Source organism: Brugia malayi (assembly GCF_000002995.4).
Source record: "Brugia malayi strain FR3 genome assembly, contig: Bm_v4_Chr1_scaffold_001, whole genome shotgun sequence".
Taxonomy (NCBI): domain Eukaryota; kingdom Metazoa; phylum Nematoda; class Chromadorea; order Rhabditida; family Onchocercidae; genus Brugia; species Brugia malayi.
In genome coordinates, this window is record NW_025062475.1 from 7294830 (window position 1) to 7310658 (window position 15829).

A 15829-nucleotide genomic window follows, 5' to 3' on the forward strand; every position below is an offset into this window, starting at 1 on the left:
CTAATTGTGATGACACCAGTTCTAATTGAGCAACTGTCACATTCAGTAGAAAAAAAAAATTGAGCTTTGAGGGGATCTTTTTATGCTATGTTAGTTCCGCCTTTTAATGGTCATACTTTTATTCTCATATTTCCATGGAATGGTACTTTTAGTGTTTAAAATTGCTTTTCCTTCAAACGATCCATGAATAATTTCATACTTCTCATGAATTTATTCTTGGAAAAAAAATGAGTTTTGGAAATTCAGTGAAATACTTCCTGATGACTTTCATTCGAAGCAATATCTGTTTTCAAGCATTTGAACTCAGTTTTATTTTTTGCCGCTTTTCGCAGTACTTGTAAATTTTAGATTCTTAATTTTAGCAGAGTGATTTTAGGACTGGTTTTCAAATTCATAATTCCAGTTCGGATAATTGTATTTAAAACTGTACACTTTTCTGAAGGAGATTTTCATCCTATAATTGAAGATTTATTTTGATCCCCCAGTTCGAGATATGGAGTAATTATGTTTCGCCTTAAGATCAAAGTTTAGGAGGACAAAATAATTTTTTGGAGTTAAAAAGTATGCATTTTTTCATAAACAGAGGAAATGTTTCATTTTACTCGTTTTGTAAGCGCTTATATATTTTGCTATGTGGAAACTGTTCTTTCAATGATAGATTGAAACAATTGCATACGCTTCCAGGAAAGTATCTGCTGTAATAAATGCATAATAAAACAATGTGGAAAAATTCTAACCGGATCATTATCCCATTGACCTGCTAATTCTTTTACAGTGAAGAACGTGAAGGAGACAGGTTTTCAAAAAAGAAGTAATTCATTTTTTGATTCTTTACTCTCTCTACCAAAATCTCGCATTGACTTCATTTTGTGTTTTCTTCTGAATGCAAGAAAAAATCCGATTCTGAAAGCGGAAGTCGTTGCAATTTTTTTGTACAAAACCATGAAAATTTCGATGTCGATTTATCGTTATGTCATCGCTCCCGCTTTCCTTCACTCTCTCATCACTGGAGGAAGGTGCTTCAGCAGGTTCATACATTTGGCACGTTTGAATCTAACGCGATTGGTTATCAAGAAGTGACTCTGCCTTGTTCATCCATTTATTACTTACTGAATTTATGATCATTCGATCCATTTTCCTTCTCGTAGATGAGATACATAGAGCTATATGCATGTAATGTGTTATAACTATTGTGCTTAGATATCATTATATATATATATATATATATATATATAAACTAAAAAGTAATTATTTTTTTCGTTGTCATCAAAATTGTCATATTTTTGCGAAAATAAATGAGTGCATATAGAGGTTTAGTGGATCAGTTGAGTTTCTTGTTATTTTATGATAAATTTCTATGTGGTCGGGATAGTATCGCCTCGATATTGCTGCGAAGCTGATGCCGATGTTTTGAAGATCGAAGAAATGCTGCTGCATGTTATTACTAAGCCCAAGAGAATAATGAGCAATGGTAAAGATGCCCATGTTGACAAATGCAAAGCCTAAACAGTTTATTGCATATGTAAATATCACTGGACTCAGAAGATTTCAGGGTTTACAAGATTACCGATGGCTTCTTGTTAATGGAATAAGATGCTCTATTGGGAAATCCTCAGTGTAATTGCTTTATTTCAGTACTAGCTTGCTAAAATTTGACTAGTTCACTGTTTTGGATTGACTATTGTCCTTGATTGTTATCCTTAACTTGGCAGATTGAGAAAATATCCATATCTGCTGGGTAAATCATTCATCATATTTCAAATTGTCGAACCAGTTTCTTGTTGAATGATAAAACGGGTCAAGGTGTGAAGGGTGGAGCAAGAGTCGAGAGGTAGAGGGAATCTGAGGAAGTGAGTATTTCCTGTATGTCAGTACGGCAGAAGTCAGACTATAATTAATGAATGGATCTGTGAGTTAGCAGTGCGAAGTTTGGCTCCTGATTGTCGTAGTTCTATATGAAAGTGAGGAGTGAAAATAATTTTTGTTCTCCCAAAAGGGGTGTTAGGATAATTCTAGAACATGGTGATAATTTTAGTGCAGTTTAAAGTAGAAATAGATGAACAAAGTTATGCAGGTGTTTAGAAAGCCGGCTGTTTGAGAAAAGGAGATGCGTTATACATTGTTATGCGAGTCATACTGCTTAGAAAGTAAGATATTAAGAAGTTATTCTATATTGAATTCCAATTGATCCAGCAAGAGTATCGCGAATTGCAAACAGCTTTAGCAATTCTAAAATTTATAAAAAATAAGTCGAATAAGATGAATATGTGACTCATCTCTTGCCTCAAATTCAAAGTAGTATGGTTGCGAAGTAATGGACTGTTTTCGAGCAACGAAACTTAATGAAACTTTCGCTTCTCTTCACAAAAGGAAGAACCAACTAGATAGTAATATTAAACTAATATACTGACAACACATGGGTTAGACTGAGGTGCTTCTTAAGGGTTGAGATTGTTTGGTTATTGTTCTGTTATGTTTACATGATATTTTTAGCTACCAAGTTTTGTTTAGATTTGTTGTTAATTTTTTTTCTGTTTCCTTCTTTCTTTACCAAGTAACATAAGACTATGTTACGATATCTCCTACATCACCAGAAATATTATTCCTTGTTCATTCAACGATTCCATCATTTAAACTAGCGATCATCTCTTTACAATCAAATGTTTCGACATTTACTGACTCGACAATGATTTATGATGCAGAAGATAGAAGTCTTTGATAGATGTAAGTGTTGTGAGCCTGTGCTGTGCTATTGGCTCATGGTTCTTCCTTTTAGGAGACAGGGCAGAAGTTACATTAACTACACTGCTGCAAAAATGCCGATTAGTACTTGACTACACTATTCTCCAGTTTACTTGAGGCATTCACATATTAATCTCGTTCGACTCTTCCCAAATTCTTGTACAACTCAAGCAGATATCTTTTCTCCAATCTATCTCTGACCGCGAGCGTCCGATATTCTTATTCTTCGAACTCCCAACATTCTCACTCCTAAAGTCGCGATCATTCCGTTTAATTAGTTGAATTCACTTTAGAATAATTCTTAATGGCATATAGATCGGCAAATGTTTTACGTAGTACCTTCTCGGACATCTAATGTAATCACAAATCTTCTTTAAATAGATTACTTTCTGAAATCATTCAAAGTAATGGTTGAGATGGGTAAGCCATTTGAATTGTCTTTTGTAGCTTTCTGCTTTAATTTATGTTTCGCTTATAGATTTTGTGTCAGTTTTTCCCTTCCTTCCTGAAACAATGGAATCCGCATTCTTCTAATTCCGTTCACGAAGAATTCCCGCTAAATATGATTAGACATCCATTGCTTTAATATGAGTCTCGAACGTATGATTTCTCCGTACTGCATGCACTGCTCTTTAGTTGCATTTCTTCTGTGCCGATTTCTGCTTATTCTAGTGATTATTGATATGTTGAATTCTCGACTTATCGTACCAGATATTTCTTTCTACTGGTGAAGATCAAGTTTAACACATAAGGAATTAAATTATGGGGTAGAATAGAAAACATTAGAAAGTTTAATTCTGATGATACTCTTAGATTAATTAGACTTTTTGTCTTTAGATATAGTTTTTTGGATATATTTGGATATTGTCTTTGGGTATAGATATCTGTCGTTAAAACGTAATACTATTGTCATCACGTTCAGTAACTGATTCGACTGCTTCAGTGGCGTGTGGTGACTTCTGCTCCAATGGCTACTTTTTATATAAGTTTTACCTTTCCAGTTGACGAGATCGTGTGTGAAAATTTGATTTCGGCTGTGTCGACAATGGATGCTGGGATGTAGATTGCATGCAATCGTTTTAGTCCATTGTCGTGAAAGATTGTCAATAATGACAATGCGAGAGTTCTGCTATACGATTGCTTTCTATCTTTAATTATTATTTGTTCCATGAAGGTATGAGCAATTCAGTATTGTGAGTTAACTAAATAAGAGAAATGGGACAGTCCATCTTAGATTTCGCTAAAATAGATAAAAAAGTAAGAGTTTCATGTGGATAGTCAAGTCGGGAAGCTAACTCACCGAAATGCTGTAATTTACATATTTCTGTATCCGACATAACTTAATGATTGAATGCTGTATATAGGCAGAGGAAAGTAGTAGTTCAATTTAAGGTCATAACTTAGCATTTCATAGATTCTCTGGGTACGTAGTGCCATTATTTTTTGGTAAAATATAGAATCGTGCGCTGATTCTTCCAATATAATGCGCACGTTAAGAATGAGTTCCAATGATGTGAAAAGCTATGATCAACACTTTTATCATGTGATTGACTTAGTCATACATTTGAATCTGACATGTGCATCACCAGCACGTTCGACATGCATCATATTTATTGCACATTTCAGGAAAGCGATTGAAGTGGTCGGATGGATTGTTCGGTGGGTTGCCTATGGGTTACTTGTCATTCTTTTATTTCTTAATATTTGGATTTTAATTTTCATTCCATTGTCTATCTTTACCCTTCTCTTAATTCTATTTCATCACTTAATTGTCTATATTACAAAAAATGTTATATGTTGTTTATTTTTAGGAGCTTTGGTGTCTTGCATCGGTAGATGGCGGAGAATGTAAGGAAGCATTCGATACTTACGATGACTTCGAGGAACATTTTTGTCGAAAGCACCTAGACTTGGCATTGTTTGCCTGTGGTGCTAAGGGGTGCACAGCTCAATTTGGAACCGTATTACAAATTTTTCGCCATTTAGCGATTTGCAAGCGTCGGGGCAAAAAGGTTAATTGGGAAGAGGAGTAAATTTATCTTTATCGTTTCCTTTTCTTATACAAAATGACGATGGAAATGAGGTCTTTTTTTCGATTAAAGGATTTTTCTTAGAGATCTTCCTACTTTTTTGTATACTACTCAGCAGTCTTTTCCAACGTTTATGTTCAAATTTCATTTCTCTTTTCTCTTCTATCTAATCTCCCAAACTTACAGTCTAAGTTTTCGTCTTGATTAAAAAGTTAGTGCAAACAATAAATTTTCAGATAAAGCTGTTACAATATTCAGATGATGTTTTAGAAAGTTTGACAGCACTAGACCGAGCAAAGTTGCTAGCAATGCACTGCTCTGTTAAAAGAGGTAACATAGTTTAGAAAACAAATTGCAAATTTATTTTGCCTTTTTTTCAATCAGGAAAAAATTGGAGAGGTTTCAAGAAATAATTTTTCTCTATACTTCATTGTTCCTATCATTTCAGCAAAACAAGCAAATCAATTAGCTGAAATTAATGGCAATATCACAGCTGAGCAAGCTGTTGAATCAAATGTTCAGTGCTCATTCGGTGTTTTTTTGTTTCTTTATTTTTTCTTTTACTTTTTCCACAAATGTTTTTGGAATATCTCTAAAGTTGTGGAAGACTGTTCCATTCATTATTATATCTTAAAAATTTCTACTTCAGTGTTTTTATTAACTTAAAGTTATACTGAGCCATATTAGTAGACTTTTACGAATCGTAACATCGTTCCTAGCGCATCTTGATATATTGGGAAGATCATATTTACTTCCTGATAAAAAAATAGTTTTTGTAGGTGGTTTTCTAAAGTTCGTAAGTTTTTATTTTCACTTTATGTCTAATAAAAATTTCTCAAATGCTTTTACCACTCAGAAAAATGAGATCTAAGGATGCCATAATTCAGGATGTGGAGCTGCAGTGATTCAGAACAGTTCATGAATTAAAAAATCACAAAAGATTTTTGCATCATGTTGTGATTGCTTTCTTTACCTCATTGTTCACTTACAGATGGAATGAACAGTTCATTGGATGATGACCAAATTCACATATCAATAATAGAATCACCCAAAATTTATGTGGAAGGTAATGTGGTGTAAAAACTTTGTTTTATGTTTAAGTTTTATAATTTATAGCTTCATAATTTACCAATTACATATACTATAAATTTTAAATGGTTTGGAAGATTGACATAATTCTCTACTGTAATTTTTTGCTTAATTTACTACTCCATTAAAATTGTTACTTTTTTATTTTATCTGTATTTAATATTTCATTAAATGATTATATGTGAGGATCACTTGTTATAAGCTCATTGAAATTTGCTACAGATGTTGAACTTGGACCAAAGGAACGTGCTGTTACACCAGCAAGACAAGCAGCATGGCGACTGAAAGAACAAATGCTCTTAGAAGAGCAGCAAAAAAAGAATGTAATAAAAACTTTTTTTCTAACATAACTATTGCCTAATCATCATGTAATGAGGGAAAGCTTTTTTTCCGAATGTTGACTAAGAAATTGCAAAAGTATTATTCAAGCCTTCTTAATGATAACCTACTATCAAGAATGCAGTGAGAAGTGACTAATCAAGCCAAGATTGAAGCACCACTGAAGAGGTAAAAGTTTTCGAACTATATTTGCCAATACGAATTTCAGAAACCACCCGAAAAAGTTGATGGAGACACGCAAAAGAAACAAAAGAAATTACCAGTGAAAATAACTGACAAAACTCGTATTTCAGCTCTTATTAACGATAATCCAAAAAAAGCGGTAAAAATAAAGAAAGTGAAACTTATGTATTACAGTTTTTCTTGCAAACCGTGTAAATATTATCACCGTAGCTCATTGTTTTAAACTTTAAAAAAACCTCTGGTGAAATATATTTTTTGCATTTATACCTTTCGCTTTATTAAGTGTTACTTTTCTCGATTTTAATTGATTTTAGAAACGTACATCAAGCCATCTGCAAACGATGGAATCTGGTGTGTCTCGAAATCCTGTCTTAGGTAATACTTCATACAAAAAAAAATTTATTTTTGAATTTATTATTTTTCGAAACAAAAAAATAAACTATGGTGGAAGGTTTCATTTTTATGACAGATAAGTGTGCGGTATATAGTAATCATTAGTGTTATCAGAAATGTTAGATTACCGCTTTCTAACCATTTCTAGTCCATTTTTATATCAAAATTCTTAGGAATTTATCATTTATAGGAACAATGAATTCGAATATGTGTTTCGAATCGACAAAGCATATTGTGTATACTGAAAGGAGGCCAAAATTATTACTGGATAAGAACCAAGATTCGGTAATTTTTATTTGATGATTGTCAGAATCAGTAGGACTGCTTCACTATGCAATGTGATGCATTGTAGCAAAAAGCACGAATGAACCCAATAGAAAACTTACAGTTAGAGCTAATTGTCATGTCATTTCACATGTTGTTCATCGAACAGTTATTATTATATGGTATATGTCCATTTTCCCTCTTGTTTTCAAGAACTTGCAGTGTCAGATCGTTATCACTGACGTAGTATTTGGAACTTAGCATTACAAATGATTTACATTTCTGTTGAACAGAGGCAAAGAATTCACTATCCTCATTCTCCAAAGTAAATAACTTTAGATATCGACAATTCAGAAACAACCAAGAATATTTGAAAGTAGCCTTCCAGCTGGTCCTAATAATCCTTCAAAAATTCCTGGTATGTAATTGACTTGTCTTCTACTTTCACAGAAACGTTGTTAATAAACTCTATAGTCGGAGGTAAAGAAAAAGCACTTTTACCAGAAATTGAATTCTTTATTCTTTTTTTTCTTTATGCATGTACAACGTACTGAACAGATTTAGCTTTATATTATGTCCACATCTCTTATATTCTTTCGAATGTTTTACAGGTTTATCACGTCTACAGCCATCATTTGATGTTAACAGTAGTCGACCTCCAGACTATTCAGACTTCTTAAGAAATCCCGTGATAAATCCAACGCTTCATGAAATATCTCTTCCTTTGCCTCCTATTCTAGCTCTAGAGAGTTCATCTGTTCAACCATCGGATGGTCGTCAAAGTAATGTTGGAAATAATCATACATTCACGAAGACCGCTTTAGTAACACAACCTAATTCTGAGATCAACGTACAGCAGAAACTTGGTTACAGGAAATCACCTGGGATTCTGCGAACGGCAAGAATAAAGTATATTTGGGGATGTGAATAACAACTGCGCTGAAAAATAGAAAAGTTAAAGAGCAAGGAAACATTTTTGTATAACAGTATTTCTTTGCTCTTTTTACTTTTATGTTCTACCACTAAATTTTTGTTAATTTAGAGGAAGTTCCTAAATTCTGTGAAGAAGGAAGTTAGGGAAGTAAGATTTTTTTTTTGCTTGTATTTAAACAAATTTTTGTCTACTTTTAGAAATTTGTTCAGAAAAAGCACGGACTTCAAAATGAAGTAGAAACTGTAGAATATACCGGTCAGATGGATCTTAATGTCTTAAGCCTGTAAGTCATTTACCATTCCTTATTTTTGAAAAAAGAAAATTGTTTAGAATAGCAGTAGAATATATCATTTTACAGATTTTCCAAAAGACTGAAAGAATGCAAGGTGCTCGACCATTTGGAGATGAGCACGACGCAGACAAAAGAACTGCAGCAAGCCGCAAGTGGTGCTTTATTAACAACTTAATCGTGCCTTTCTCTTATTAACATCATAAATGAACGAATGCTTTATCTGTTATGTCTAGATATCAATTAAAACTGAGAATGGCTGGAAGATATATGCGATGATTGGATTAAGATTCAAATATGTTTGAATCTGGTTATATATTTTCATCCGTTCGTCAGTTCCGTTCTACGTAACATATATCTATATTAACTGTTAACTGTAGCAAATCATTAATATATTAACCATAGAATTGCCTTAACTGAATTAATTACAGGAAAGCATTCAGAACGAAGTGAAATGAAATCCAGTGTTAGATTGGAAGGAGAGGAAATCACAGTGGAGCTAACAAAGTTCAAAAATAATACAAATCTCATTAGTTTGTCTTCTGATAAGGATTGCGGTGGAAAGGAAGATGAAAAGTATATTTACGTTTTTTGATAAGAAAAATTTGTTGGAACGGGATTTTATTTTAACCGCAGACAACTGTAATGTTTCCATATATTTCTTAATATTAAAATTAACGACTAAATTGATTGCAGTCGATGATTTAAACCTCTGAATTTTTAGGTATTTCTGTAGACAAATTTGACAGCGAAGCTATTAGTGAAAAATTCGGAATAATAAATTAGTTATCTGAAACAATGAAAATTCAAAGAGTTCGATAAACACTAGCAATATTCACGAAATCCGATGTTTATTTCTCATTTTTGATAAGTCAAAACTATGCCATCTTTCGAACTTTACAGCAAATCAAATTTTTGTTGTTTTTGTTTTTAACTTTGATATTTAGTCCATTTTTCTAACAAGTATCAGTTTCACTTAGGTATGGTGAAACTATTCCGGTTCTTCTAAATCTTTTCTCGAATAACGGAACTGCGGAACCTGTAATGTTCGACCCGCGAATAATGCCGAAATCACATATTTCAGTAAGAAGTATACTAATTCTTTTCCAAATTTGAAAATTTAATAAAATTTAATCATGTCAACAATTTAAGAAATTGTTGTGACTTACTGTATCAGTGCGATGAACGTACCAGCATTGTTGTAGGGTTCATTTTTTTTCTCGACACATTTTGTTAATGTCCAACACAGGATAAATCAAGAAATGACCGACGAAATAGCGAAGGCAAAGTTGTTCAGGAAAAAAAAATGGAAATCTACAGTGGCTGTAATAACTGCTATGATTCATCGGGAAGTGAAAAAAAACGGTGATACTTGTTCCATAGACCATATATCTGAAAATTACTTTTGATCTGTCGAAGACTTTTATCACCATTTTTTAATTCACTGTAAATGCCAGTGACTGTGAGGAATTAAGTTCACTTTCCTGTAACTGAACAAAGAAAGAACAGGACTTTTTGAAACACATTAATGAACATTTATAGTATCAACAGTTCATCTAGAACTATCATAGGCTACAGTGAGCACCTATTTAAAAAAATTGATTAGCATTCAAAACATTTACCATTCAAAAAATTTGAAACAATTGTAAAAATAAGAAAAATATTAAAAGCGTAACTGTGTTGTATTTGATTCCAATTCATTTTGTTACATAGGACCCAGTATATCAACTTCAGAAAGCATCATCGATGCAGGCAGGCGATCACGAAAATTTTGTATATCACAATCGATTATGTCATTGTGAGAAATTTTTTCTTCTGCAATGTAAATTTTATTTCATTGAAATCATATGGCATTTTTTAAGTTTGTTCATTTTTTAAGTTCATATGGCATTTTTTAAGTTTGTTTTTAAACATATGGCATTTAAAGGCTACATTCCTAAGCAACACTTAAGGATTGTAGAAATAAGTGGAAACAAATATCTTACACAACTGAAAACATTTGAGATTTGTATCTAATTGTCGAACTTCTCAGTTTATTATTTCCCATGAATTTTTGAAATGTATATTCTGCAGATATGAACTGCATATCTTTTAAGATCAAGAAATTGCAATGGAAGTGCTTATTGATTATAAAATGAAGGAGTTAACGGAATGTAAGCATTAAAAAGGGTTGGAAGAGGTAGTTCATTTAATCGATCTTATAGATAGTCTCATTTCTTTGGTTGGTTTGAAATTGTGAGAAATGAGTCAAACTACTGTGTGAGCCTATTACTCCATATGAGATGATATACTTTTCCCTCCTGTATATTACATTACCATATTCTTTTTTGATCACTTGTTTGTTTCTTGTTGTTTGAAGCAGCAGTACCTTAAAATTTTTAAACTTGCTGATTGATTATCTGACGCTGCATGGTATCAGAAACAAGAAATCGATAATTTTTCTAAAATTTTCCGTGAGAAAGGTGTGACATAGTTACAGTTAAGAGCCGCGCCACTAACGTTTCTCGTCATTAATTAACCCTTAATGTTTTGAATCAATTTCTATGATGGACCGACAATGCAATGTTATCCCTAATTCAAATCTTATTTTTCTGAGCTTTTTGCAAAAACTGTCAAGTGATGTTTTCGCTTTAACAAGTTGTTAGAATAATTTCGAAGTGGCATTTGCCACTCAAGAAAGTCAATCTGGTCACATCGAATCATTCTGGAGGACTTGGAATGTTGATTTAGATCTTAAAAAAAGGAGAAAGGTTTTTGCAATTGCCAGTTGTTTGGTTGCATACGAATAACTATAATTGTTTTCCTTTTTACTTCATGTGAATAAAGTTGTTCATTTTTATTATAAAATGAGGCGAGGGACTGGTTATGATGTACTTCGACTCATAAACCGAGCAATTGAGGTAGGTGGGGTCTATTTCCATTTTGAAATAGGTGAAGCACTGGGAATTTCGTTTCATGGCTTCGTTAATGGCAATTTGAATTACTTATGACCACAAACTATATTCAAGAGGAATGTGGGAAGGATGTAGTAGCAACTGGGTTAAGCAGTGGCTTTGGCTTATTGAAACCCACCTCACTTTACGCACACTTGCTTTCCAAAACTCTCGCAAATCACGTAGGATGGTTCACATTTTGTTGTCATCTCTTGATATGCATGTGTGTGTAGCTGTCATCTGTGGTTCTGTGTATTCCTCATACATCAGCAAACCAGCTGTACCTGTCGGCTATAGATGTGTTTATGTTTGATAAGTTGGTCAGTGCATCATCAGCACTTTTTCTTCCTAATTCATGATTCGGATGCCTAGATTTTAAACAATTCAAATGAAGTAGATTAAGGATACTGAAAAATACTTCTTGACTTCTTTTTACCAATAATAAGTTACACTTACGTTCACTTGCTGAATTAATCGCCAAGCCGACTGTTGGTTTATGAATTTATCCAATCACTGCTTACTACATCCATTAGAAGTAGTGAAGTACATGGAAGTTAACTGAACCTACCTATAAAATGAGAGAAAGGTGTTGATGAGATTAGTTTGCAATGCAGGTGAGATCCCAAGTCAATATATTCCTGCAAATGATGAGCTATCCATTTGGACTTCAATCTCTATGCTGATGTCGAAAATTTTGTTTTTCCTGGATTCTATCACATCTTTATGTCTGTCATCCCATTATTTCAAGAGACTTCTTTGTAATTTAGTTGTTTACTTCAATTAGTTATAATTCTTGTAACTGATAAATTGAATAAACAATAATAATAATAAATTGTCTAAATGCTCGTTATGCCTTTTTAAACTTCGTTGATCAGTTAATTGTCCATTAAAGTACTTGACGAATACCATGTTGAAAAGCTTGGGATATATAATCTCAGAGTCTATTAGATCTCAAGTATGAATCAATATGCATCAAGCTTAAATTACAGAACAAATATATAGGTAGGTAGATGGTGACCGTAGGAGAGGTAACATTGAAACGCCCATAACGTGACTCTTTTTTGAGCGCATCATGTACTTGTGTAAAAAGTAGGTAAGATCGGAATTCAAATTGTTTACTTTCACGCATTCTCTCTTCAGTGGCATTATGCGCCCAGAGAGCTCTTTCAATGAAATTAATAACAAACTTGAGTGAACCCATGCAATCATGCAATATTGACATATGTCATTCCTATTTCGTATCCTTTTTCTTATGGCTCTTTAGCTGACTTGTACTTTAAGCCTCAATTTTTTTATCTTTTTTCCCTTCCTTAAAATTTGACAATGAGCTCTGCTTTATTTCTTTTCTTTCGATTCATGTTAAAAGTCTAAGTCCGGATTTACATGGCTTTTGTCAGGTTGTTTTTGCGGAATCGATAACGTATATATCGGCCAATACCAGATAATCAGGATCACTGAAATCCAAGTGAAGTGATGAACGAACAGACTGTGGTACTTCACATATCCTCACACGGTGATCGAAAAAATTCTACAATCCTCCAAACATCTATAGAAAGCTTTACAAATATACTTCTCATATGACATCGATGGGAAAATTCGTCTAAAGCAATAGGTTGCGCGCCCACACGTATGCGCACACAACACATACAGAGTGGCCCAAACAATCCTATCAGTCGAGAGTAACTCTCTTTAGTTTATTTCTGACTAATAGACAAGAACTAACTCTCTGCAAAACAGATGCCGTATTGCTTGGATTCAGTCAAATCAATTGCAAGTATTTGCCTTCACTCATACAAACACACACACACACATACATACACTTACATACATACATGCATTAGGCACTAGCATTGTCAAATGCTGAAAAGGTAATTTTAATTGCTCTAAGGATGAGAGATTTCGAGCTAAGATTGCATTGCATTTTCGACGTGTATTTGTTAGTTTGTTATTATGGGTAGACTTCCCAAAATAACGCTTGTCTTGAATTACTCCCTTATCATTTCTTGGCCATAACAGTCTCTTCATTATGATTATCAGTGTTATTGATTTTCATGAAGACTGAAAGGGGACCCATTAACATTTGAAGAAAAAAATTTTTCCTGGCTGAGAAAGGAACAAGATGTCCTGAAGAGAAAGGTAAGAGGGAGACTTTCATCTCTCTCTCCGTCTCATATTATTGTCTTTTATTCTCACTCATTTAATCATGCACACTTGATACCTTCAAGGTACTTATTTGCAAGGGCCGGAATGCATCGCTCTTTCTAAATAAAAGACTTTACATCATTTTCTCCAAAAGTCTAAATTTTTGGCCATCATATCACTTTATTCAATTTATATTTATTGATTTCTTGGAGTTTTAAATTCTAATACATAGAGAAAGTGTTATATTTTAACTATTATCCGTTGCGAACTATTGATTTGTTGTTTTTTTGAAGAGTTGAATTTTAAAAACTAGATGAGTTGTTTTTGAGGATTAAAGTTATCGTGAAATTTCGGAAATTCCTCCAAGAATATATTCTTGAATTGTGTTTCTTAATGGTTTTCTTCAAAGTGTGTCATAAAAGCAAAAGAAAAGTTGTAGAAAATTATGAGACATCTTTTGCTTTTTAATGGTGGCACGATAACCATTAATGTTACGAAGTTTTTCTCCCAACAAATTGTTGAAATATATGAAATTTCATATGCAAATAAATGTTTCTAACACAATGGAATGAAAAAAACATGAGAAAAATTGGTAGAATTCTGGAAATAATGCAAAAAAAACTTAATGATTTCATTACTACTCTTGGCCTTGAACTGTCCTCTTGTTGAGAATTGAACGTCATTTTTCGTCACTTGGCATTTCGTAATAGTGCACTAATCTAAGGAACAGTCACAAAAAAGTTATTTTGAAAGTTAGATACCACCAATAGGCCAATTGGTTGTCCGATTGCATGTAAAGGATCTGATCTTTTTGGCTAATCTAACCACAATCCTTTCATTTTGCTGTTCAGTTTGTATTGAATTTATCGAGGAGCCTATGCAAAAGTGAAGCCCAACGTAAAGTTGAAGAGTTTTTACGAAATGAGACATACACAGCGTGCTAGGAAACAGGAGCAAGGCGAATAGCATTATTTATTCAGCATAGAAAATTATTCTCGATACACTTCTTTCTTGAATTTGTTATTCATTTTTGGAATGCACAGGGAAATGTGGCATTCCTCACACTGCTTAAAAGAAGGGAATAGTAGCGCCATCGATTTTAGACATGAGCTTAAGATTCCTATAATTGAGTATTTTAATTATTTAATATTATATCTTCTCTAATCTACACCATTTTTGGCAGCTACTTCATTTCCAGTTAATAATTCGAATTTGGATTAATTCTGTTTTACTTCAAGTATTTGTAACATCAATTTCGACGTATAATTTCTCGACCTTTTTTGTGATCAAATTTAGCAAACTCGAGGAGGAAACATAATATAAATAACTATTAGAATATTGTAAAAAGCAATGTTCTTAGACATTTTGAAGGATAAATGAAAGAAAGTGGGTGTTGAATAGATTCAGGATTTCTATTATTTTCTTCCTGTTTCTTTTCAGGTTCTGCATGATTATTTGTTTGGATGGTAATCAGTTTGTCAAGGTTGGCAAGTTCTGTACGCTTTTGTAAATAAATTTTTTCCTCTGTCCAAAATATGAGTGAAGAAGTTACTATTGGAAGAAAATTCTAAGCAATTTTATTGAGTAGTATTTTTTATATTCATATTGTTATATTACTTCTCTATTGAACATTTCCGCAGTTTTATCCAAAACTTCAAACCATTTTTCTTGATCGCAGATATTAATGATTTGTTGATAACATACTAATAAGCAGCAACAGAAATAAATATCATGACTGCTTGGAATAATTATAATTAGTGGCTATATAATTTTGTTAGATCTTCCAGTATTTCCTGATATTCGATGTATTGAACCTAATTTATTCTTGTTATTCTGAGACTATTTTAATCAGTTTTATTTCATTTATTTTTTTTTTTAGTGTAATATTTGCATCATTTGAAAGCTTCAAAAAAAAAAAAAAAAAAAGAATACAGGAAAAGTTTCTGGTTTGGGAAGAAATTTTTGGATTCAAATCGATGGTTTCCAGTTTTCTAGTACATCTATCCAAATTTTAACATGCTTTTAGAGGGCTGATATTAAAATTCATGTGTACTTACAAATTTTAACATGCTTTTAGAGGGCTGATATTAAAATTCATGTGTACTTAATCACGATGCATTTTTCGAGTCGAAATTCTAAATTAATTTCTGTGAAGAATGACATGGTTGAATCTGAATTCAAACTTCTCGTGGTTTTCCCTCCCATCCTTTCTAGCTTTTTGCCTTTCGTCAATTGTTGAGTGTATATATGTTTGTTTGTAAATCTGTGTCATTGGTAATTTGTTTTCATTAAAATGTTGCACTGCTATGAATTCGTGAAATTTTCAGAATTTTGAGAAATAAGTTGATAATTATACTTAAATACCAAACAGAGTTAAAAAACGACAACGGTTACATCAGAGGAACAACAACAGCCCCAGCAACTGATTCCCTCAAATAATTGCACGACAGTTGCCGGTGGATCTTTGGATGTCACTACAGCTACTGTCACG

General features: G+C 32.9%; 1 protein-coding gene across 2 annotated transcripts; it reads left to right on the top strand.

The window, feature by feature from the left end:
* Positions 1-4389: 4389 nt before the first annotated feature.
* Positions 4390-9632, top strand: Bm10676 (Uncharacterized protein; the record flags this gene model as incomplete). 2 transcript variants are annotated; one of them, XM_043076919.1, is made up of 16 exons in its annotated part: positions 4390-4401; positions 4554-4754; positions 5009-5102; positions 5221-5304; positions 5764-5838; positions 6084-6184; positions 6409-6522; positions 6698-6758; positions 6967-7061; positions 7380-7458; positions 7652-7890; positions 8172-8257; positions 8333-8418; positions 8695-8839; positions 9244-9346; positions 9513-9632. In XM_043076919.1, the coding sequence occupies 16 exons, from the start codon at positions 4390-4392 to the stop codon at positions 9630-9632; spliced, it is 1695 nt and encodes a 564-aa protein (XP_042932853.1). The 2 variants fall into 2 exon arrangements, with proteins under 2 accessions (XP_042932853.1, XP_042932854.1); XM_043076920.1 differs by lacking the exons at positions 4390-4401; positions 4554-4754; positions 5009-5102; ... (2 more) ...; positions 6084-6184; positions 6409-6522 and having other exon boundaries at positions 6725-6758.
* Positions 9633-15829: the final 6197 nt, after the last annotated feature.